The sequence below is a fragment of the Canis lupus genome, chromosome 1 (assembly GCF_011100685.1).
Source record: "Canis lupus familiaris isolate Mischka breed German Shepherd chromosome 1, alternate assembly UU_Cfam_GSD_1.0, whole genome shotgun sequence".
NCBI lineage: Eukaryota > Metazoa > Chordata > Mammalia > Carnivora > Canidae > Canis > Canis lupus.
This window is the reverse complement of record NC_049222.1, coordinates 36,443,048-36,469,008: the sequence shown is the minus strand read 5'-3', so window position 1 is coordinate 36,469,008 and position 25,961 is coordinate 36,443,048. Positions and strand designations below refer to the sequence as shown.

Genomic DNA, 25,961 nt, shown 5'->3' with positions numbered 1-25,961 from the left:
ACTATTCGAATACTCAGGTGGTGGGTGTCTGCTTCTAATATCTTCAGACACGCCCTGTGTCCCAGTCCATAACCATCGCCCTGGGGTCTCTAACCAAGGAACATGTTTTCCTCCTTAATGAACATGCACACCTGCTAACTTCATAAAGAGTAGTTTACTGTGCAAATTGAATTGCCAGACTAAATATGCTAATAGTTCTTTTCTGAAATTCCTGAGGGCCCCCATTCATCCTAATGGCATAACGAATTTGGACAGTGATTTCCAATGTCTGTGTGTCTAAATCAAGCCCACATTGCAGATCTCAAGGAGATACTCGACTTCTTGTGAGCAAATATTCTACTCATATAGATAGCATTACTGGGGCTGGGCCCATCAGGGTTGAGACTGTCCTGTCTAAATGTCAACTCAAACTCACATGATAGTTTCTCAACCAGACTGAAAGATAGACTGCAGCTGATAGCCAAAAGTCTAATAATATGTCATTTGCAAATATCTTCTCCCATTCTGTAGGTTGTCTTTGAGTTTTGTTGACTGTCAGATAAAGGGCTAGTTTCCAAGATCTATAAAGAACTTATTAAACTCAACACCAAAGAAACAAACAATCCAATCATGAAATGGGCAAAAGACATGAAGAGAAATCTCACAGAGGAAGACATAGACATGGCCAACATGCATATGAGAAAATGCTCTGCATCACTTGCCATCAGGGAAATACAAATCAAAACCACAATGAGATACCACCTCACACTGGTGAGAATGGGGCAAATTAACAAGGCAGGAAACAACAAATGTTGGAGGGGATGCGGAGAAAAGGGAACCCTCTTACACTGTTGGTGGGAATGTGAACTGGTACAGCCACTCTGGAAAACTGTGTGGAGATTCCTCAAAGAGTTAAAAATAGACCTGCCCTACGACCCAGCAATTGCACTATTGGGGATTTACCCCAAAGATACAGATGCAGTGAAACGCCGGGACACCTGCACCCCGATGTTTATAGCAGCAATGGCCACGATAGCCAAACTGTGGAAGGAGCCAACGAAAGATGAATGGATAAAGAAGATGTGGTTTATGTATACAATGGAATATTACTCAGCTATTAGAAATGACAAATACCCACCATTTGCTTCAACGTGGATGGAACTGGAGGGTATTATGCTGAGTGAAGTAAGTCAGTCGGTGAAGGACAAACATTATATGTTCTCATTCATTTGGAGAATATAAATAATAGTGAAAGGGAATATAAGGGAAGGGAGAAGAAATGTGTGGGAAATATCAGAAAGGGAGATAGAACGTAAAGACTGCTAACTCTGGGAAACGAACTAGGGGTGGTAGAAGGGGAGGAGGGCGGGGGTGGGAGTGAATGGGTGACGGGCACTGGGGGTTATTCTGTATGTTAGTAAATTGAACACCAATAAAAAATTAAAAAAAAAAGTCTAATAATAGACTCAGCGCCTTGGAGCATTCCTTTTAACACTGGTAGCATCACTGTTAATAACCCAGATGGAATATATATTTGTCCAGGCCATGAGTATTGTTACTCCCTGATGCCCTGTAGTTACCAAACCTAAATACTATTTCCTGTTAGGTGACTCCTAGAAGGCATCCACTGTACACCAGTACATCTGTGTTCTGCTTGTTTTGTGTCCCTTTAGGTCAAAATAATCAATAATTGTTGCCTTCTCCTAGAAAAATCCACAATATACCTGACTGCTGTGGCCAAAAGTACTATGAAATCTCCCTCCTATTTTTCAGAAGTTTTTCAATTGCCAATTCTATGATCTAAATTTCCTTGGGATTCTATTCTTATCCAGTGTGTGGACTACCATTTTTTGTGTTCTTGAGATGCGGTGAGCTCTAAGATTGATTCCATCCCTCTGCTTACTGTTTTAGCCCAGAGGCAGCATAAGATTTTGAAAGAAAACTTATAATTTTGTCAAAGTAAAGTTCATCACCTAGAACAAGGTTTATCCCAAGGAGGTAAATTTCTTTCTCTTAACAGGCTTGGCCTTGCCGAACCTTCCTAGCACAGGAACTGAGAGATGATGAAGAGGATTTTTGAACCTCACTGGCTACTGCAGTTCCTAGCTGTTCTGAAACTTCACATCACTGTGTGACTCAACCAAATCCTCGATAACCAACCCCTTCGGGATTCTAAGGACAAACATTCTTTTCTTGAGGTACAATTAACTCTTCAAAAACCTCCCACTCAAACAAAAACAAAAACAAAAACAAAAACAAAAAACAAAAAAACAAAAAACCAAAAACAAAAAAACAAAACAAAAAAAAAAACCTCCCACTCTGGGCCTTACCTAATTATCACATGTTTGTCTAATTATATATAATATGAGATATTTGAACAAGGCCTGGGTGTTCTGACCCAACTTTTTGTGAATCATCAGATCCCAACAGTGTACTACAGTTTCTCTCTTGACCTGGTGGCAAAAGTCTACTCCCCTTGCTTCGGGCACTAGCACAACAGCTAAACTAGTGGAGGCTCTATAACTTCCTTTTTTAGCATCTCCTTCAAATGGAAATCCCTCTGGGGGGCGGGATTCTTTGTTGCTCATTGAAAATAAACAACATCTCTCTGCAAGTAGGCTTATCTCCTACAAAATCCTATTCTTTTCTCCCTCACATATTTCTATACATCATTATAATGCTTTGAATCCTGCTACTCTTCTTCCATTATCTTAAAGAAGGAGGCACTTATGACTGTCTCGCATCTGTTTGCAACCTGTCTAGATCCTTGAATAGCTGCTAGGAATTACTTTAGAAAATCAAGACTTAGCTTTTAGCTTTGTTTGTTGATGGGATAGATCTTAAGACTGAAAAACTGAAGAAGAAAAAAAAAAAGGATAAGTACAGATGGTTCAAAATAGAGTTGCCCTGTAATATCGACCTCTAAAGTGAACAGGTGCTATATTAGAGAAAGAATGTTGTGACTACAGCTCTGTAGACCTTTTTGGTATCTAAAACATAACTAACAAATCCCAGGATGCGAACAAAGAAATTGCAAATTTAAAGATTTTTTGCTAGTAACTCCATTTATCTAATTCTGTAGGCTTGTCAGATGGGTGATAGTACCCACTCTGTGAGTTTAGTTTGGGTACTCATGGTTCCTGGCTGAAAACTGGAATGCAAACTCTGATTACCAGCCTTTTCTTGCTATTTGTCTGGGTTACAATGTTCATATCTGTGATCTCCAGAGGTTTGCATACTGTGTGTAGCTGTGATCCCATCTAATGATCCAACAAATCCGGCAAAAAGAACGAGAAAACAGACACTCAATGGCAGTTGAAATGACCACACTGGAAACATGACCCTTGATTATGACACCTCAAATTGCGGTGAAGCTGTGGCTTGATGTTCTCAGAAACATGAAAACCATGATATCTAAGTCCACTTGGCTTTGTCTACAGGGTCATGAATTTAGAAATCCATTGTCTTCACTAACATAGTTTTGGTGTTCCTCTGCCTTCCTCATTAAGATTTTATTAAAACTTCATTGTTTGTTCCAGAAACTTCCTGAAAAACTTAGTATGTGAACATCAAACTATTCAGTTCTTCAGCAGGCAGCATCAAACAACTGTATTCCCCTACATTCTTCAAAATTCTTCCCTCAGAATGTTCACCTTGTTATGCTTTCCAATCCTAAACTATTATATTATCCCTGTTCTGCAATCCTAACCAAGACCTTTCTCCTCAGAGACACTATGAGAATTCTGTCAAGTAGTATTTTTCTCCCTTACTACTTTTACCAAAACAAACAAAAAATTACTTGACTTGGTCTTATCAATAGGTTATTTGAGGAAGCAGCAGGCCTGTATAATAGATTCCTGAGTATGGTCTAGAAAGCTTCATTCAGTAGGTCTGCGAAGGGCCTAATCAGATTTCCAGTGATTCTGAAGAAGGTGATATAAGGACCACAGTTTAATGCTCTAACATCTAGTTGCATTTATCCTTTCAAAAACTAATTAAGATTGACTTAGTCAACTCATTAATCTTTGACGCTAGGCTAGTTGCAGTGGTATATACTTTAGTCCCTCTGTTCATGGGTTTGACTCTAAACTGTTCTGGTTCAGGAACTCCACTTAAACAATTTATCCATGGGAGATAACACCCAGGAGTTCTGATGCTTGATACCTAATCTCAAAAGGATCTGTTCACAACTAGTGAACGTTTCTAATAACCGTTATTTAGGACTCCTCTTCTTATTATGAATAAAATGTGGGAAATAAAATTAATAATCAGTACATGTTTACTTAATACATAAAATGAACAGATTTAAAGAATAATTCAAACAGTTTGTGACAATTTAGAGCATTGTGTGCTCAATACACTAAAGAAATAGAGTTGGAAAATAATTCAAATAGGTTGTGACAAACTAGCACTTTGTTTTGTTATATATATATTAAAAAAAAAACTCTTATGAATAGGTCTGGGTGGAGGGAATGAAAGTTTTTACCTGCATGCAAAAGGATCCGGAATTCAAAAGGAAGGAACTATTGGAAGAGAGGAAACAAATGGTATTTATAACTCTACTTATTACAGGACAACCACATTGTGATTGGATAACATTCTGTTTTAGCATGAACCAGAAATTCCCCCACCCCCCTTTTTTTAAAGATTTTTTATTTATTCATTTGAGAGAGAGAGAGAGAGGGTAAGAGCATGAGTAGGGGGAAGGGTTAGAGGGAGAGAGAGAAGCAGACTCCCCACTGAGCAGGGAGCCTGATGTGGGGCTTGATTCCAGGATTCCAGGATCATGACCGGAGCCAAAGGCAGAGGCTTAACTGACTGAGCCACTCAGGCACTCCAGAAATTCCCATTATTAATTAAGAAAATAAATAAAAAGTGGGATCTCAGGAAGCAGTATTTGGATACCCCAGCCATGCCTAAATCCTGTTGTTTTTATAATTCATACCTGGTTTAGCATGTGCATAGCTCATCTAGGAAGACATGGATTTTAGAAATAAAAATAATTTTCCTCTAGAAATAGGTTTTCTGAGCCCAAGATAGAGCTAAGCTAAGGGCAAACTGTCTTAATTCTTACCCACGCTTTAGCATATCTCTTTAATGATAGGAATATGTTGGTTGTCATCCGAGGTTACTTTCTTGAATTAATATGATTATTTTACTATTCACTTACCACTTCTCTAGATTTCATGGGATCACCACCCATATGTAGTTGCAAGATTAAAACTTACACATCAATTCAGCATCCAAAGTGTACACTGGAGGATGTTAATAGGTAAGCAGCAAAAGGGTTCTGTTGTTAAGTGCTTTAGAAATGCAGAGTGACACATAGGCAGGTTTCTTCAGGATTTCTAAAAACTTGTAATATGTTCATGTGCACTGTGAATCTTTAAAGGGTGTTAGAGCATGCAGTGCTTCCCAAATTATTTAACTAGGGAATCTTTTTATTGGGGAAATGTTGCTATATCCAGTGCATTTTTAGTGGTCATTGTGGTATCTTCTTAGGACTCTAACATCACTAATATGTACATTGAGAACATCCCAGTGAAGTTAATATGGATCTCTATAAGTGGTGGTGAATTTCATGTTTTCCTGTGAGCTATATCTCTGTATTTGGATACGCATCCTGTGGGGTCCAGAGTACACTACATGTTTTTATAGGGACCTATCCAGCTCCTGTTACTATTATTGTAACTACTTGCTTACTATGGGGCTTACCATCGGATTAGGAACTCCCTAAGGCAGGGATTTATTTCCTAATTCTGTCTGGCAACTTAAGCAGTGCCTCCTCACACATCCTAGGCGCATGGATATTTTGTTTTTAATGCAGTTATAGCCACATTTCAAGTCAAGGCAAAATTTTGATCCATGGTTGATCCTAAGACTCCTCTTTACACTTTTCACTTTATTAACTCATCATAGACATTTTGGGGGGATAGTATCAAGGCTGCATTTTGTTTGATACTAAGCAGCACCATATTTTAGGCATCACTGACAATATAAACCTGCATAGTGTGGGTGGAACTGAGAGAACAGGATACAGGAGGATCAGTGGTGGGGGGTGGGGTGGGTAGGGGTGAGTCTTTGAAAGTGAAGTGTACCCGTAGACATCTCCACTGGTATGTGTGGCTGTCCACAATTTGCCAGGTAGTAAACATGGCTCATGAGATTCACAGGGTAGAATAATCAGAATGTTCTAGATTTTGATAGGCTCACTTCGGTCAGATTTATACTAGAATGCCCCAATTCCAATAGTTTTAGAATGTCATTTTATTTTATGTAAATTAAAAAAATAATTGAAGTAAAAACTTAAAAATAAGTATTTTAATACTTTTGAAAAGTAGTCTTAAAAAAGTAGTATCAGGAACTGATTGTAATTATATCCTATGGCAGCCTGGGAACTCATCTCATTTAATTACAAATTCAACATTTGTGCTTTCTAGAAGAGGACAGAGCTAGGCTGAGGGCAAACTGTCAATTAATTTTTCCTAATTACTCACATACAAAATTCGAAAGAGTACCGAAAAAAAATAAGCTGTCTGTAAAAGACTATCTGAAGCAGAGCATACACTGCAAATATTCTAAAATATGAGACTGTGTCACCAATTGGAATGCCTTCAAAATGAGATTAGTGCCAGGTTGGTTAACTTTATAAAAAGTGCAAATGAATTACATGTTTCTAAACAAATGCTTGGCAGGGGCACAGTATCACATGTGCCTACTCATTTGGTCAAAGTGAAGAATCTCCTATGTATTGTGTGCTCTTCCAATTTAACAATTCATTTTGAGCAAACCTTGTGAGCAGTTAAAATAGTATCGCTTCTATTTCATTTCTCATCTAGGTTTTTTTTCTTTGGTGTTATTTTTTCTAATTTTAATATCAGCCCCGAGGTCCCTTCCCACTCAGAGAGTTTTGGACACAGACATGCCAAGTTTTCCTACTTGTGTCTCTTTTTGAAATTGGATTGGTAGCCTGAGGAGGAGGGACTTATCTCGACCTTTGTTTTAAAAGAATGCTTCATACGAAGTCCACCCCCTTCTCATTCCACTGAGACAGTGTACATAATGCCCAAGGAAATGGACACTTTGATATTTTGGCCTAAGTCCCCTGCTTTACCTACCTCGAAGTTCATACAGTGAAACCTTTGGTTCACTGATGAACCGAAGTTCATACAGTGAAACCCTCTCTGTAGCCACACCCTCAGTGACTCTGCAGTTGCTCTCATAAAAGAAGTGGGATCTAGTCCCCAAACCTAACTTTGCAATTTGCTTTGACTAACAGGACTTAGGAGATGTGGTGGTGTGTCACTTCTCAGCAGAGCCCTCCATTTGCAGCTTGGGCCACTCTATGAGAACATACCCAGTTAGCCCACTAGTGAGTTAAAGAACCCAGACAGATTGCTGCAATCATCCAGTCTGGCCACACCACACCACACCACTCAATAGCCAGTCAACCCAAGACATATGGGCAAGTCCAGCTGTGAGCAGCAAAGTCCTGCTGAGGTCAGCTGAACCTCACATCCTATGAGCTAAAAACCTGCTGATTGCTGAGGTTTTATAGTTGCCATACTGATTATCATGCCCAACAGAAAACTCATACCCCAGGGAGTAGACAGCATGACTGAGATTGGCTCTTGGCCTCCATCAAGGGCTCACTCCTATCACTTATTTAATGTCACATCACAAAAACACTAGCTGATTTTGTATGGCAATGAAGTTCTTGGATCCTGCCTATAGTGCTGGGTGGTGTGGTGTTAGTGGTGTTTTACTGTATTTATATTAAATTTTCAACTAATGAACTCAGAAAAGTCCCTGAAAAAGCTGGTTAACTGAAACAGTTAATATGGGAGTGGGTAGGCAGGGAGATATCCAAGAGCAAACTACATTCTTTAGAAGTATTTGTAGAGGGACACCTGGGTGGCCCAGTCGATTGAGCATCCGACTCTTGGTTTTGGCTCAGGTCATGCTCTCAGGGAAAACGAGCCCTGCTTTGGGCTCGCTGATCAGTGGAGTCTGCTTGAAAGTCTTTCTCCCTCTCCCTCTACCCCTCCTCCCCCATATGCTCTCTCTCAAATAAATAAACCCTTTTAAAAAAATGCTCATATAATCTCAAAGGCAGAGAGAAGTAATAAGCTGAAGTCTTTGTGTAAAGACAAAACATTTTCTTCTGTCCTTATTTCCATTTTCAAGACTTACTCAATAGGTCACTAAAACTCAACAACGGTCTCCTTAGGAATATTTAATGGGACTATTACTTTGGGGTAGACAGGATGTATAAAATTTATGTTCATTAGACTATATCCATTTTATTTTAACAAATTACACGTTTGGGGATTTTTCTATTTCATATATTGCTTTTACTTTTAGAATCAAGTAATACAGTTCTCACCACTATTTGCCATGGGATGGCTTTAGGAAGAGATTAAAGCTAGTACCAGAATGGTTAAAATTCAGTGCACATAGAAAAAGCACATTATTTAAGGGCAGGAGGCTAAAAGTGGATTTGGAAGAGTAATCAAGTAAATACCAACAGCACCTAGGTTATTAAAACAAAAGCCCAATAGGCTTCACGTACACGTTCTTAACAGCGACATTATTTCTTCCCTATCCATAAGCTTCCATTTGTAAAGGAAATTGAGAATTATATAAAGAAGAGAGAAAAGAGGGACACGGGAAAGAATGAGACAATGAGAACAAGAACAATGCAGTAGTGTGTATGACAGAAAGTAGAGGAAAACATGCAGATTTATCAGTATAAGGCTTTTTTGTATTTTATTTTCATGAATGTATGCTCAGAACTCATCTATCAATGAACACAGCTGAGGAATATCAAAGTCATCTTGTGTTAAAATTACTTTTATTCAGGATGAAAAATACAACATGTGACCAGATTAGATGATAGTCTATGATTAGTTCTTTACCACATATTTCAAAAGAACTACATACTTATTTCCCCTTGTTATTGTGATATATTTCTTTTTTATTTATTATTACTTAGAAGGTTACAATGTAGTGTTTTATGTAGTTTTTCCTTAATAGCAGAGAGAAGACATGTTACACACAATTACAAGCAGAAAAAAATTAATACATATCTTTTCAAAGTAAGAACAAGGAAGACACCAAATCTACAACTTGTAGTTCAGAGTTCAGGGAACGTTTTTTCTTTAAATAGGTGCTTTTCTTGGGTTTGATGTGGCCTGATAAAAGCTCTAGATTTCGCAGACTGCAGCGGCATAAAGCTATTTCCAACACAATGGATGAAGATGGATCTGAGGTAGAAAGGTGGTCATGGCTTTCCTCTTATATAAAACAATTTTCTTCTCAAAATATCTATGCTGCAAATAGACACCCTTGCCCCCCAACCCACCCAACCTATTCTAAAAGAATAGCAATTTCTAACTTTAAGCCTCCTTCTGGCCAAATCCCAGTCAAGAGAACCCAAAGTTAAAATGTCCTGATGTTTTAAATACACATATGCTTGAATTAAAACACATTATTTTCTTTTTTTTTTTTTTTGGTTTCTCTACATTTGGTAATTACATGTTTCAACTGAATCAAGTAAATGTTAAATCAGAAGCTGAACCAAATAACTAACTGAATGTATTCAAAGGTACAGGCAAGGGTACCATCCATCTAAGTATTAATTTCATTCCTCTATGGAAGCAGTGACATAGGCGTTTGATAAACATCCTTTCCAAATATATTGATCAAATGAAAAGTAATAAAAAATGTAATCATTCACCCAAAAGGTAAAATGAAACATGCATTAAATTTGTGTTTGCTGTCAGAAAGAAAACAACTGGAAATTTCAAGGATTACAAATGGCTTGAGTATATATAAACAAAAATAAAAGTCTCTTCAAAGGGAATGAAAGACAAAGATGTGTCCTGGTAGCAGAAATAAGTAAAGGTCTGCTGGATATTTAATGGTGAAAATCAAGATCTAGCAACTAAGGAAATGTTATCCTATGTTTTGTTTCTGTGTCAAAATGAAAATATACTTAAATCCGGTAACCTTTGGTGAAATAATCTTTCAGATTATCATAATCCTGCTTTGAGTCTCCTCTATCATATAGATTGGGACATGAAATAAATAAAGAAATCAAGACCTACTTACATAGAGCAGGGAAATAAAATGCAGGAAACAAGTCCTGATAGGAATACCAGGTAGGCCCCATAGGACTTTTATTGTGGTTATCCAAGTGGTTACTAAAGAAGTTAAGTATATGATGTCAAATAAAGTTTAGCAGTACACAGAGATGTAGCTTAATTCATATACATAAATATTTGATTGAAATATATAAACTTATTAATTTGGCCAAATCATGGAAACAAATACAAGGAAATCCATTTGGTCATGTGGCTGATGAATTATAAATAACCAAGACATAATGGTAAAAGAGTGGAAAAAAATAAATGAAGTTATTGTACAAGGTTAATATGAAGGAATGTAAAAATGTAACACGGTTTTCTAATTCTTATGCAATTTTTGTCATGGTTATTAAAAAGAAGGTATCATATTATAAAGCCCCCACCCACTTTCCCAATGCTGAATACAGTATACAAATCAGTGACAAATGTATTACCATTTCCAAATACCACTCTGTTCATTAATTTACAATTGCATAGAAAGGGAGGAAGAAAACAATAAACAATAATATATGGTTATTATAAAAACAAAATATCCTTTTCTCTTTGGATAGTCAGTGTTTTACTCCTTCAGTAGAAGACACAGCGCTCAACAGCATGTTTCAAGGAGCCATGGAGCTTCTGATTAAATGGAACTTGGAATTGGCATTTGCTGCAAAGGGCAATACTGTATGTCAGGAAATGTTGGTTGGCTAGATGAACACTTCACATTGCCTGCGGGAGGGGAAACAGTACTGTCAGAACAACATTTACATAGAACATTACACGTAGTGGAGACCTGTCAACTCTTCTGAGAAATAAAAGTGCTTCTTTCAGAACTAGTCAAATCCCATTTTGCTGTGTGTGAAGGGGACCCTCTACAGCTGTGTGACTTTTGCTCCCTGGGATGAGGTCTTTCTCTTTCATCCTGAAGGCATCTAGTCTGCTTTTTATCATTGCAGCTGATGTAGAGGACGTTTGGAAGACTTTTCCCTTGTCCAAGTTGGAAACCAAGTTAAAATCGAAAGCACTTGGCTGTTTCTTGCTAGAGGTACCAAGGGTGAATGAATTAGGCTGGTGCAAGCACCCTGTCTCTCCCTGGGGAACTGTGGGAGGTCTACTGCTGAGGGGGGATCCTTGAAAGTTTCAACTGGTCTCCAACTCATGCTGGGGTCCAGACAAGAGGAATGAAAGACAGGACTCATCGTCTAAAGGTGTGTAGTGGTGCCAGTTAATGGACCAGGGCCAATATCCATATAGGCCAGAGAGGATATAAATCTGGGCTGCACTTAGACAACTGGCATCAATCTTTTGAAGGAAATGTCAAAGAGCAGGATCCATCATCATTAAAATCATACCCTTCACTTCTGAATGCATCCTCCAGTTGCTTGCTCCCACCAATATCTGGATCTCTCCTGAAGATACAGCCTTCTCCACAACCTTCTTATACTTGACTATTTTTAATCTCCCATACTTTTTATATATTGGATAAGTGCTTTCTAGGTCCATATACTCTGTTTTTTTCAGGCCTTTCTCTCTCTTCCCTCTCCCCCTACCCAACTTTGAATCTCACGCCATCAGACTATATCACCCACTGTGCAGTTATCTTCTGACCCCTTGGGTCACATTCCTCTACTTTTGAAGAATGGCTCACTGTCACCAAACAAAAACTATATTTAAATCTTAATGATTTCAATACCCACAGAGATTAAGTCTTCAGAACTCTAGCCTCTCAGTTCCTCAAGCTCCTCTCCTCCACCCTTGTCAGCCACTCAAACTTTCAAATGGACCTTGCCAATACCTCAACCCCTCCAACACTTCAATTTCAATCACCCTGTCTTCTGACAACTACCTCTACCTTCCCACTTACTTCCATTAGGACCCCAACTCCACCCACCCTTTGCTACCACAAGCCATTCCTCCTCCCCCGTTTTCTTCTGTCTCCTGCAACTACAGTGTCATCACTTCTTGCCTTACAAGCTTAGATGCCTGCTTCAATCAGTATCAGCATGCCTCCCTTGAATTGTTATTGTACCCTCTCGGCCAAATCACAACTTCAACTCTGGTTAAAAGCAACCCTCAGCCAACCCTGGTGCTTGTGCTTATGAACTTGAATGTGGCCATGGGACAACACACAGCCCTGCAGACCGGCCTCACATTAAATTCATATGCAGGCACCATAAGTCATGCTGAATGCCACCTCACAGTCACACGACTTCCTTGCCGACCTCCTGGTCCCCAAGCAGGTAGGGCACATCCTCCAGTCTCTCCTCACACCTCTGACACCCCCTCCCATCCTCACTCTCTGCTGAAGCCCTGGCTTCCGAGTCACTGAGACAGCACAAGCAATTTTCCTCACTGAGGTGAAGTCCTGCCATCTCTGGAGTTCTCACCTCCCATCTGCTAATTGATTTGAGATTTCCTTTTTTCCCATCCAGGTTCTAAAGACCACTTGTCTGTGCTTCTTGTTAGGACCCTGGCCCCTCATGCCATGAAGACAAGAGCACAATCAGAAGGTTAAAGATTCATAAACAAGTTCATGAAAGAACATGTTCTCCAAAGATGTGCTGAGGTCCTGTGGCTCCCTAGTGCTAAGAGGACCAGATAAGGAAAACCCTGCAAGGTATAAAGGTACAGCTGCCCACCTTTCTCAGCAAATTCTTCCCCTCCCCTCCTCAGTCAACTTTTAAAAGAAAAATCAAAACCTGAGCCTCCTCCAAGTAACAAAACCACTTCGTGTACCGCTGCAGTCACAGTTTTAAAGTCGACGGTCTGTGACAGCTGCCTTAAGTACATATCTGGGAGAGCGGTGGTCCCCCAAATCTACCCAGGGCGACTCTGCACAGTATGCATGAGGCCAGTAAAATGCTGTTAGAACACAAAGGATCAGGCACCAGGTATTTTGGGGCATCTGGAAGAACTGGCATGGGAGGGGCTTCTCCCTCTCCAGACTGACCAACTGTTGTACGGAATTAACTAGCATTTAAAGGTCAAGCAAGTTTACTGTTTTACACGGGGAATAATGTCTGGCACTCAAATCAAAAGCAGAGAATCTGCTCCCTCTGGGTTATAATCAGCAGCACCTGAGCCCATCGACCCACTGACCCTTACCTGTGGCCTGCTGGGGAGATTGGCTGAAAGAGAAAACAAAAGAAATCAGTGGAAGGTGCTGTGGCTGCCTTGCTGGCTCCCCCTGTCAGGCATGCAAAAGTGGGGAATGCACAGCTCCCAGCTGTTAAGTGGGTGTTAATAAGAAAATACGAAACAGGGATGCCTGAGTGGCTCAGAGGTTGAGCGTCTGCCTTTCGCTCAGGGCATGATCCTGGGATCCAGGATCGAATCCCACATGGGCTCCCTGCATGGAGCCTGCTTCTCTTTCTGCCTATGTCTCTTCCTCTCTGTGTCTCTTGTGAATAAATAAATAAAATCTTTAAAAAAAAAAAAAGGAAATACGAAACAGGTTTTGGTTTTTCTTTCTTTCCTTTTTTTTTTGGCTAGATTCTTTAACAAAGACTAGTTTCTTTTCCCTAGTTTCTCATATCCTATGTCCTTTAGGATATAAACATTCTACCAAAACATGCAAAACATATGCTGGCTCTCAAGTATGTACACCAAAGCCTTCACTGAATAACTAGTTTTTAAAAAAAAAAAAAATCTTAAAATTCCCTGTTGAAATCCTGCCCTGGATTTGGTTTATGTATCCACACACAGCAAGTTCTGCCTATTTTGCTGAAGAGCACAAATTCGGACTGACAGGTGATCAGGGAAATGAAGGGGCAAGCATCTTCAGTCTCTACCCCCTTGGCTCATCCTGGCCCCAAAGGCCTAGGAAGCTGGTGGCAATGTGCTTGCCTCAGACAAAGGGCTGGCTGGCCTCACCCCCATAGTCTTGTGGGCACCTAGGCTAATCACTGTGCTATGGAGGGGCCCAGTCAAGAGCACTGGAGAAGCTGGAATATGGTGGCCAATTCGCCTTTGTGGCTGAGTTGCTCCATTGCTTCCTGGTTACAGAAAGCACGGCCAGCATAGATGATTCAGTGGGCATTGTAGCGGGGGGCACAGGAAGTGGGTCTGGGGATGTTCTGCCTCTCAAGGATGGCAACATCTGCTCTGCATCAAATAAGAATCGTCCCTCATTATCTACCATGTTGCACTCCTTCCATCTCTCATTTTTTTGTGTGCTGAGGGGGGGAAAAAAGACATCCATGACCACACAGTGGGTGCTCTGTGAGAACAACAGAATGAACAAGGGCCTATTTATGATGCTTGGAGGGAAAGTAGGAGCACCCATCATATCTGGGGAAGAATGAGGCTAAAATCCAGCCTAGTTCTACCAGATACATAAGTTACAGCAAGAAAACACAAGAGTAGACGTGCTTCCCACTAAGTTACACCTAGGGAGTGCTCCGTTGCATTACTATTAAGTACACCAGAGCCACTTACACTTCTCTTCAGCATAATGAACAGCCAAACCCAAACCAAAATTGAATCCATTTGCTCCAAATCAGCATCATTAACACTACAGCTATTTATTTATTTGAAGTAGGCTCTACACCCAGTGTGGAGCCCAACATAGGCCTTGAACTCACAACCTAGAGATCAAAGCCTGAACTGAGATCAGGAGTTGGGAGTGTTAACCAACTGAGCCACCTAGGATCCCCTAACTCTACGGCTTTTTACCAAATAAAAGGCTATGAGTACTCCACCGAACAAACTGTACAATCTATTTCTAAGAAAAATCAGGAAATCCTTGTGTTTTAGTAGGTTTTGAGTTTATGATGAATGTCATTCAAGTTTAATAGACATGGGCAATTCACAGTGAAAATTTGCCTGTAGATAAAAAATAATTTTAAAAGCATTTGAGGTGCCTGGGTGGCTCACTGGTTGAGCATAAGCTTTCGGCTCAGGTCACGATCCTGAGGTCCTGGGATCAAGTCCTGCATTGGGCTCCCTGTAGGCAGCCTGCTTTTCCCTTTGCCTATGTCTCTGCCTCTCTCTGTGTGTCTCTCATGAATAAATAAATAAAATCTAAAAAAAAATAATAATAATAATGGTCTGTCAGCCAAAAATACTCAGTATTAGTATCCTGTATATTTGGATGACATAAAATGAAAAAACTGAAAGGATTTCACATTAAAAAAATTAGGCAGTCTGAAAAGTTTGGTATGTGTATTAGTTAATGGGCAACACAGTGAAATTCCCTTCATTAACGCCTTGTCAGGAAAAGATGAAAATGCCTTCCTCTCTGCTCTGAAACTTATGTAAATAATTAAAAGAAGACTTTAAAAGGCCATAATTCAAGGATGCTATCAGGAACAACTGGGATATTAATTTGAGACAGAAATTCTAAAGTGTTATGTGCTATAGTATACAGACCCAGAAAAAAAAAATGCCATGTTTAAGTAGGCAATTCATGCAATTACGATTTATGAATACAGTTTCATTATAATTCCAGGATTGCCAGGAGTGTAAATTCACTTGTGACCATGCTAATTTTTAATCCACAAAGGATCAAAAGTCAAGATTAACATGCAGATCAATGCATTGTATGCTGGTGACAAGCAGTTTTAAAGTTCTCATTAGTAACAGGGGCTCAGGGGATTGGTTTGGCATTGGGAGAGTGCCAATCTGATTTGCTTAGAAAAATCCTCCAAAGGTGGTCAGGAAGCTTTGGGAACGCAAAGGTTTATTAAAAGATTTGCTAGCTGAGCAATTTAAAAGGGGCCACAAAGAAAATGAATCCTACAAACCTTCTATATACTACCCAGGGAAACTTTACCAATTAAACCTTCCAGGTTAGAAAATACAATTATTCATTCATTCAATTCAGAACATGAACAGGGCACAAAGTCTAAATCAGGTGCTATGTCTATTCTGTACCAATTTTTAAAAGGTTTAATAACTTTAGATGCAACTAAAAATATATATCAATTTTATAAATAAGTAAACTAATCTTTTATTTTTAGGGAACACTGTTCCTTATCTTGGAGAGTTTTTTTATTACCAAAGCAAAATACAGGATATAGATATGAACAAAATCAGACTAAACTCAAATAGCAGAACTTCAGAAACCAAAAATAATAAGATTGAAAAGTCAGAGGATTCTTTTTTTATTTATTTATTTATTTATTTATTTATTTATTTATTTATTTATTTATTTATTTATTTATTTATTTATTTATTTATTTATGATAGTCACAGAGAGAGAGAGAGAGAGGCAGAGACACAGGCAGAGGGAGAAGCAGGCTCCATGCACTGGGAGCCTGATGTGGGATTCGATCCCGGGTCTCCAGGATCGCACCCTGGGCCAAAGGCAGGCGCCAAACCGCTGCGCCACCCAGGGATCCCAAGTCAGAGGATTCTAAAATACCCCACTCATCGTTTCATATGTGGAAGGTACCTGAACTCTTCAAAATAACAGATGACCAGTAATGGTCATGCATAGAAAATTATAATTCTGTTAAGTATCTGTGAATATACAAACTTAAGACTATGAGAACATGGGGCCAGCGTCCCATGAAGAATTCTTAGTGCTCCACAATCCACCTTCACGACACAAAAGGGCACGGATGAAGAGGGCACCAGTGCAGAGTAAGAATTCAATCTGTCATGAAGGTACCACTGAAGGTATACACTCTGCCCAGGAACCAATAGCATCTGTTAATGAGATTCCAACCAAAAGGAATTTTATATGTACCTTTAAGGGAAGCCATGAAATTAGATGAACATAATTTTTTTTTTACTCGTTTTGCCTTATAATTATGATTATTATTTATATTCTCCTCTAAAATAAGACAGATTAATCTTTTATACTATCTAGATACAAGAATATACTAGGAAAAAGATTTACGTGTCACTGCTGTATGACAAACTTAAAAAAAGACACATCATGAATTTCTAACATAATGTTAATATGGAAATTCTACATCTATGGTCACTGTAAAGAATTTAATTAAATACACATAAACATAATTAAACATCCTAACTCTCACTGCCAACTGACTTTTACATTTGAATATGTCTATCACATTTAAATACAAACTTCTAAACAGACTTTGATTTACCAAATTTGTTCTTAACTGATAATTAATGTATTTGGATTTAAGCTGAACTAAAAAGTAATTTCATTTACCAATTCAATCTTGAAATTCTATCTTTTATCATGACCATGATGAGGTCTTATCTAGCCATTAGTAACATACGACTCTGAATCAAAATCTCTAAAAAAAAAATCCAACTTTAATATAAAATATTTAATCTGCTCATCTACTGTGGGTATTAAGGGCCTAGAATATATGAAACAGTCTGATAGCAATATGGTCTTTGACCTCTTAAGCCTCTGTGAGACTTTAGAGGGCACATACATCTGCACAAGTGGGCACATGTGTTTTGGGGAGTAGGGGGACTGACATACAGTAAATACAATTAAGGAAACTTCGAGAAGTATAATCACAGATAATAATTGGAAAATGACACATTCTCAAATATAAATATATTTATGTGCTTGTGGAAGCTGTACTATGTCCCTTAGGCAAATACTTCTGAAAATTCAGGGAAGACTATATTTCAAATAGCTATTTCCACTTCCTCCTAATGATGGCATTTTTATAAACTGTAGAGTTGTATAAGTTGAAGCATATTTTTTAATGAAGTCAATATATCTTATTTAAATACCTGCCTGGTAAAGCCTTTTTTCATCATTTAGGATGGTATTTTCTGGGACAGTATGAAAAAGGGTGACATAAGATGCTGTTTTATATATGTACCACCATATATAAGATATATATGAGAAGTTGTTTCATATATATGGTACCAGATATAATATATATTATACATAACAGTAGTATATATACATGCTAAAATCTTAATTTAGTGGCTGTCTAGATTTAAAATAAATTTGAGAGGAAATCACCCTAAAATAAATGATATATTCATATTTCTTTAAAAGATTATTTAAAATAAACTGTGGCATCAAGTAGTATGCATACATACAAGTAAGCTGCTTCTGTTTGAAATAGCATAAGTGTTTCTGGTGAGAGCTCAGTAGAAACTGTGAGGTGACAAGAGGCTAAAGTCAAAAAGTTTGGGGGAAAAAAATCAATAAATAACATTACATAATTTCCCCTGGGATTTCAGCTGCTTTCTTTTGATTATTTTCTGGCTCTTGATAGTTCATATAGAAAAGTCACAGGGTCATAATCTGTGATGCCTTCAATTATTTGGCCTTTATGCAGTGATTGTTTTATTCCACAAGGAAAGAAACCAGAAGAAAGAAAATCAAAGAGAAAAAAAATCCTGAAGATAATCCCCTTGCAGAACTGAATCTGATGACATCAGGGAACAATGTGTGAAGAAAAGAGAGTGAGGGGTAGCTCCGGTGGCGCAGCGGTTTAGCGCCGCCTGCAGCCTGCAGCCCGGGGTGTGATCCTGGAGACCCAGGATCGAGTCCCACATTGGGCTTCCTGCATGGAGCCTGCTTCTCCCTCTGCCTGTGTCTCTGCCTCTCTCTTTGCTCTCTCTGAATGAATAAATAAATAAATCTTAAAAAAAAAAAAAAAAAAGAAAAGAGAGTGAGGCCACCTGGCTAGCTTAGTCGGTGGAGATGCGACTCTTGATCTGGGGGTTGTGGGTTTGGGCCCCATGTTGGATGTAGAGATTAGTTAAAAATAACTTTTTTTTTTAAAGAGGGAATTACATCAGAAGAAGCTATTTTCATGCTTTGTTTGGTATGCTGCCGAAAGCTCTTTTTTGAAATAATAACACATTTCTTACTATAGTTTGTGCTGGAGAGGGGTAATTTCTTACAAAGGGGCTTGTTTCATTTGCCGTCAGGCTATATCATTCATAAGGGACAATGGAACCTCTCAAAGAACAGGACTATATCACTGCAGCCCAGTGATGTGATGGCATTAAGCTGAGCTTCATTTGCTTTGTCGACACATAGAAAGTTTGATTTATTTCCAAATAATATTCAATCCTCTTTCTAATACTGGTTTTTGCTATCCTACCAAAGAAGACAAAGGGCCCCAAGCAGGAAAAAAGAAATGGAAGGGAACGTCGTAGTGGTAGTGTTAGGATCTCTCATACTCACGGCAGCAAGATGGAAATGTACTATTGATCTGCTCCATAAACTCTGTGAGGTCCGTGCTGGTGTCATGTGGGGGAGCCAGCAGGTCCTCGGCCACTGCCACAGCAGAGGAAAAGAAGAACAAACAGTTTTGAAAGAAATGCCCAGCCATCTACCAAAACCCAATGTTGGGAGAAAATACTAACCCTAGCCTCTCAATATCAACATGAAAATCATTCTCCTTGAAGAGGACAATTTTAGGGAACACTACCAAAACCATTTTTGTATCACTTTGTTGGTAATTTCATATAAATAAAATGTATTAGATGTTTCTGTTGGAAGATTCCATGTGCCAGGGGAAAATTTAGGAGTGAAAAATAAGTAATGCAGTCCCATTACTTCAATTTATTAAATGGAATTCCATTATTTTGCATTCCAAGTGTTTTTTCAGAGAAAAAAAATATTCTATCAGTTTTTTTTTCCCCTTCTTTCTTTCTTCTTAAAGAGTGTGGCATGGGCTAGCTTATATTGCCACAAATCTAGAAGTATTTTATAAGATACTTTTTACTTTGCTGTTTTTTATTCTATAACCAATAGCAAACTAATTCACTTATTTAAAACAAGAGAATATTGATATTTTAGTTTTTTTCTGATTAATATAGTAAAAGATATAAACAAATTAATTTGGTTAAAATGTGTGGTCCTAAGGGGAATTTTAGAACTTAAATTTCATCAATAACAAAATGTCATTCCTGAATGCTGGTTGACAGAGTCCTTCCTAGCAGCAGTGGCAAGCCCCTTTTGGACCAAGGACGGGCCGAGTGAGTGAGACCTTGGTTTCAGATGGGGACAAGGAAGATGGCAATATCTATAGGATAGAAGCTAGCATGGAAAAAGCAGACTATTCAGTTTCCAGACCTGGGCAGAGAAACCCATCCTTGATATAATATACTTTAGGATTATATTCCAAATATGTACAAATATAAATTTTAGAGACAGAATATTTACTTTAAAAAAATCATTCTGAAGGCAGAGCAAAAATCAAATTATTGCTCATCTCAAAAGGAAAGAGCACTTTTTTTCATCTTTTGCCAAAATTCAATCCACTCTGACACATTATATAAGCAAATGTATTATAGATTATTATTCTAAAATGTTTGCTTTCTGGATGTTGTTAAAATGTCTTTGTATGCAGCTGCACACAAAGAGAATATGAAACTCCTTTATGCTCTAAGGCATGGGTGAGTAAGAAGACTATTTAAAATGAAATGGCAAAGTGCAGAGCAGAGCTGGGGAGGGGGCGGTTAGCCAGGTCCTGGGGACACCAACCTGCTTGGTGGAACTGTGGGTCAGGGTCAGGATCCAGCGAGTAGCTCAGAGCAGACTGCTGAGGTGAAGCCCACGGGGAGACGCCGTTGATTCGGGAATCCGATTCAGGCTGCAATCACATTCAGAAGTTAAAGCAGGGAAGGATTCAAACAACTGCTAAAGAAAGCATTTTCGGTTCTTACATCTGTAGATAATTAAATCATGTAGGGTTCTTTGGCCACAGAAATTTAGAATACACGTTTTCATCAGTTTGGTGGGCTCCCTAGTACTTTACGTGAGTACTGAGTGATCTGTCTCCTTCAGTTTGGGCTCCTTGAAGAGCTCAGTGGGTTAGAATGTGACCTTTACCAGTGTCAGTTTCATCCCTCAATTTTTCTATGATTTTTATGTCAACCAAGTGAATTTAGAAACAGGTTGCATTCATCTTTTAAAAAGGAGCACTGGGATCCCTGGGTGGTGCAGCTGTTTGGCGCCTGCCTTTGGCCTAGGGCACGATCCTGGAGACCAGGGATCGAATCCCACGTCAGGCTCCCGGTGCATGGAGCCTGCTTCTCCCTCTGCCTGTGTCTCTGCCTCTTTCTCTCTCTCTGTGACTATCATAAAATAAAATTAAAAAAAAAAAAAAAGGAGCACTGCTTCTCATACAGTAAATTTATCTAATTTCAAAATCAGCTAATTTCTTTATTTAAATTAATATTTGAAGGCAATACTGGAAAGGTAAGGACACAATTTTGGATTCACATGCTTGAATTCAAACTCCACCACTCAGAACCTACCTAAGTCTGAGCAAATTTTATAACCTTGTGTGCCTTGGATTCTTTACTTAGAAACTGGGGATGGTAAAAAGAGTGCCTGTGCCAAAGGATTCTGTGAGGAGGATGATCGGTTAGTATTTCCACAGAGATTAGAATACAATCTTACACACAGTAAGCATTTTGTAAACATGCTCTGCACAAAGCTTTGAAATGGTGACAGACACACTGACAAGTATGTGTTCAAATTACAAAGTGTGATCCATTTTACAGAGAAGGCAGACGTTACAACATTTTTGATGCCAGTCTTCCCATTCAATTTATATTCGTTGAAGTCTGGTGCTTTCGCCCGTTTTTTACTGTCAGGTGATTTTTCCATCTACTTCTGGCATTCATGCTAAATCATTAAGAAGAGATAAGAGGCCCACAGTCTGGGATATACAGAGCCATTTAGATACCAGCTATCTCTAAAAGCATTACTGTGCAATTCTGAAGGCACATGAGCCATTAGGCAGCTCTGTCTAATGGGATGGAGAGAGTCAGGGGGAGGGGAGTAGAGAAGCAGAAGAGCCGTTAGCTCTCCAACAGGCTATGGCAAATAAAGCTTTTGAGCACGGCTTCCCTCCGCAGTGATTCTATCGCTGCACTAGGTTAATAATAACACTTCATATTTTAAATCAGAGATTTCAAGGAAAAATTCATCCCTTCTACAGCCACCATGGGGAAACTTCAAAAACACGGGGCTTGCAATGTGGCTGTTCCAACGTATGTGACCAGCACCAGAGAAGACTCAAACATTCCAGAGGGCTTCAGGAAAGCTCGAGGGGAACTAGTGTTTTCTAATGATGCTCGGTTTGGAGGTCCAAAGCAAGCCTTCCTTAAAACATTCTGACACAAATCCTGAAACAGTGACAGACATATACAGAAAAGTATATGGTCAAAAGGGGTGATCTGTGGCCTGCTGTGTAGGTAATGCAGAAATCACGCTGTTCTGGATGAATCTGACAAGTTAAAAGATACTGACAGCAACTGTGACAAGATGGTTTTCTGACATTTGAGAAGATCACTGGAGGAAAAGTTGTTTCGGCCTCTGACTGGATAAATCCTTTCTGGAGAAAGGCATGGCCTATTCACTGCCTGGGGCCCCATGCTACACAGGCCAGAGGAAACGGCGAAAGACAACATGAATGGTGATGTCAGGGATTCTTCAAGAAAGATAAAGTCTAGCCCCATCTGTAGGGATTACCCAATATGCACCTGCTACCCAGGCATCTTCATGTCTAGTTCTCTGATACAACTCCTATTCTTTAACTGCTAGATTTAAGCAAGTAGCTAATTCTCCATAGTGTTGTGTCTTTATGTGTGATACTATCTTGCTGTATATTATACTGTCTTGTCTCCGTCTCTAATAGGACTGCAAAGCAACAAGAAGGAAAAAAACTACGTTTGATGCTTCTTTTATATCCCAAAGAAGAGTGTTTTTCAAAATTGTGGGCTATTATCCCCTGATGAGCTATAAAATTGATTTGGTAGGTACTGACCCAGCATGAAGAAAGAAAAGGGAGAGATGAAAAATGGGAATGAGGGAGGGAGAAAGAGAAACGAGAAACACAGGAAGGAAGAGAGGAAGGACAGACAGAAAGAGGAAGGAAAGAAACTTAAAAAGATAGAAAATAAGGGCAGCCCCGGTGGCTCAGCGGTTTAGCGCCGCCTTCAGCCCGGGGTGTGATCCTAGAGACCTGGGATCAAGTCTCACGTCGGGCTCCCTTCATGGAGCCTGCTTCTCCCTCTGCCTGTGTCTCTGCCTCTCTCTCTCTTTCTATGTCTCTCATGAATAAATAAATAAAATCTTAAAAAAAAGAAAATAAGAGACAGCATTTTTTATAATGGCAATTATTATGTTGTATTCATCATGCAGGTATACATTCATCATAATGTAAATTACATTTCTTACTATCAGAAAAGTGTGCCAACAACTGCCATAAAACATGGCTCGATGTTAGGAAGTGATAGCTGCTCATTAATAAACATCTGTCACTGAATTTCTTGAAAAGAGCTCACTGAAAGGAAGGCTGTAGTATGAAGAGCTCCAATGGCTTCCTTCCCCTTAGTCTCTACAGAGTTCCCACATGTCATTTATGCAGATGTATGTTACAGGGTCTTTTCCCTTTAAATATTCAGAACTGGGTTAGATTTCAGGGTTATACAAGAATGGGAAATTCCATTTTAAGTGGGGCAAGCCCACTTTTTGAGCCTGTGGAAAATATGATGCTTCCATCTGAAGAGCCTAAATTAAGCACAGGAGGTGAGAGGCTGTAGGGGAGCCTCTCTGCTGAAGCTGGGACCACCCCCCGAGACAGACGGAGCTGAGGGTGGGGGGCACGGGTGTCCACATTGAGTTCCACACACTCTACCTGCTCCAGCAGCTGTCGAAGGCGATGGAGTTGAGATTCCAGCTGCTTATTATGATCTTCTAAAATCTGCATCCGAGCCTCCAGCCGCCCTTTGTGCTGCCTAAGGAGTTTGGCTTCTGCGATGAGCTCCGAGTCTTCAGACGTGTGGTGAGGAGATACAACAGAGTCTGGAGGTGACCCGACAGGGAGACCCCTTCTCAGGTGTTGCTCCTTCAGCTGCTCATATTCCACCTGCAGGTTTCTAACGCAGAGAAGGAAAAATTGGAATTACCATTGGGTGCATCGTCTTCTCTCTGAAACTGCCCATGAGCTCCAGATTTAACTGAGGCTACTTCTTTCTTTCTAGAAACATTCTTTCTAAAAACATTTCTTGACAGTGAGATGAGTACGCATGAACAAAACTATAGCTTTAAGCAAGTGTTCTGACAGACACGGTCCAGGAACCCTCACATGTGTGATCACAGTGTCCCAGTTTATTAGTCTCCTCTAAAACCTGGACTCCACCTTGATTTCTTAGAAAACACCTCTGAAAAGAGAATGGGTAGGGATCATACTGAAGTTATTATTAAAGAATTTCCCTTCAGAAGTTTGCCCAGGGGGACTTAGCTTCTTCTCCCAGGTTGGGCGCACCTTTGTTCTTCCTCCAAGTCGGCAATGATCCGCTCCAGTTCTCCACGTTCTTCCCTTTCTACCGACTTCAGGATCTGAGCTGGACTCTGGGGCTGGCTGACTGGGGACTCCCCTCCAAGCGTCTGACAGTACTGCTGGATGAGGGCATGCTCGTCCTCCCTAGGGAGACAAAACACACACACACACACACACACACACACACACACACACACACACATATGGAGGCTCCCATGTGGGTATGGATGTCTTTGGATATTAGGGAAATAGAAATAATGATGATGGGGATGGCTGCTGGGCCAGGTTTGCCTTAAAGCTCAAAATCCCTCTAATGTACCTCTAAAACTCTAGGAAGATATTTATCTAAAAGGTACGTGTACTCTACATACCACCATTTCCTGTTTTGCCTTAGGCTAACATGTACATATGACAAACCTTAGAAGAGATTCTACTCAGCAGAAGTATCCAAGAAGGTACACTACTTAAACAGTTAATATAAAAGATATGTTAGGCATAATCAGTAATTGAATGCCAAAAGAGTAGATTAAAAGACTTAAAAATAAACTGTATATCACCAAAATTCATATGTGGAAACTTCACTTCCAGTGTGATGGCACCTGGAGGCAGGGCCTTTGGGAGGTGATCAGATCATGGGGGTGGAGCTTCACGAACAAGATTAGTGTCCTTAGAGAGTCTAGAGCGATGGCTTCCCCCTTTTGTCACATGACGACAAAGTGAGAAGAAAGCCATTTATGAACCAGGAAGAGGGCTCTCACTGGACCCCAAATCTGCTAGTATCTTGATCTTGAACTTCCAGCCTCCAACTCTGTGATAAATAAATGTCATTTCTAAGCTGCCCAGCCAATAATATTGTGTTAAAGCAGCACAAATGGACTAAGGCCTAAGCTGATTTCACCGTCTTTAGCATTTGGTTGAAAGCCATTTTGTCATGCTTTGTTAACCCACAGAATGGAAGAATATAATCCTCAGATTCTTTCATCCAAAGACATAGCAAAAATTATGATTGTAGATATTTATAAAATATCTGCAGATATTTTACTTGATTTATCAGCATGTCTTCACTAGGATCAATCATTTTGCATTAAAACAAGAAACTACAGTTACTTAGACTCTCCTACTTTTCTAACTACTTGTCTAATGAATCAGACATATCGATCATGTGGTCGAATGTAACAACTGACAGAAACAGAAGCATCATAAAATAGACAAAATTGATACAATCTTGAGAAGGAAATGTTCAGCAGCATGCCTGGAAGACCTTCTCTTTTTTTATGGGGAGATTCAGTTGGATCTCTCTATAGTCATGGAAAGGAAAGACCTCCTGGCTAATGCTAGCTGGATGCTCTAGCTGTGGAATATATACTTTAGCAGATTGGACCTGGTCTGTTTTGATAGTGTTTGGTAAACAAATCCTAGAATCTATGGATTTATAGGATAGGGCTTCAGAAAAACATGTAAAACATGTAGCTCTTAGGGTATAAAATGGAGCTATCTCAAGATGAACCAGCTCCTCTGAAAGTGATGTAACTGCAAATGTCGCTTTAGAGACCTCGTCTTGTCACACTGGGGTCAGAGCATACCCTAACGCAGTCAGAAAGAACCTAGTGAGCTGTGATGGCAGTCTGGGACCTCTTATTTGTGCCCTGTG

At 39.5% G+C, this 25,961-nt stretch overlaps 1 protein-coding gene across 1 annotated transcript in view; it reads right to left on the bottom strand.

The window, feature by feature from the left end:
* Positions 1–10,829: 10,829 nt before the first annotated feature.
* Positions 10,830–25,961, bottom strand: part of UTRN (utrophin) — a 488,613-nt gene continuing 473,481 nt past the window's right edge. The window contains 6 exon segments of the mRNA NM_001012395.1: positions 10,830–10,838; positions 13,215–13,237; positions 19,195–19,287; positions 20,500–20,608; positions 23,666–23,906; positions 24,296–24,454. Coding sequence (NP_001012395.1) covers positions 10,830–10,838; positions 13,215–13,237; positions 19,195–19,287; positions 20,500–20,608; positions 23,666–23,906; positions 24,296–24,454 — 634 coding nt within the window.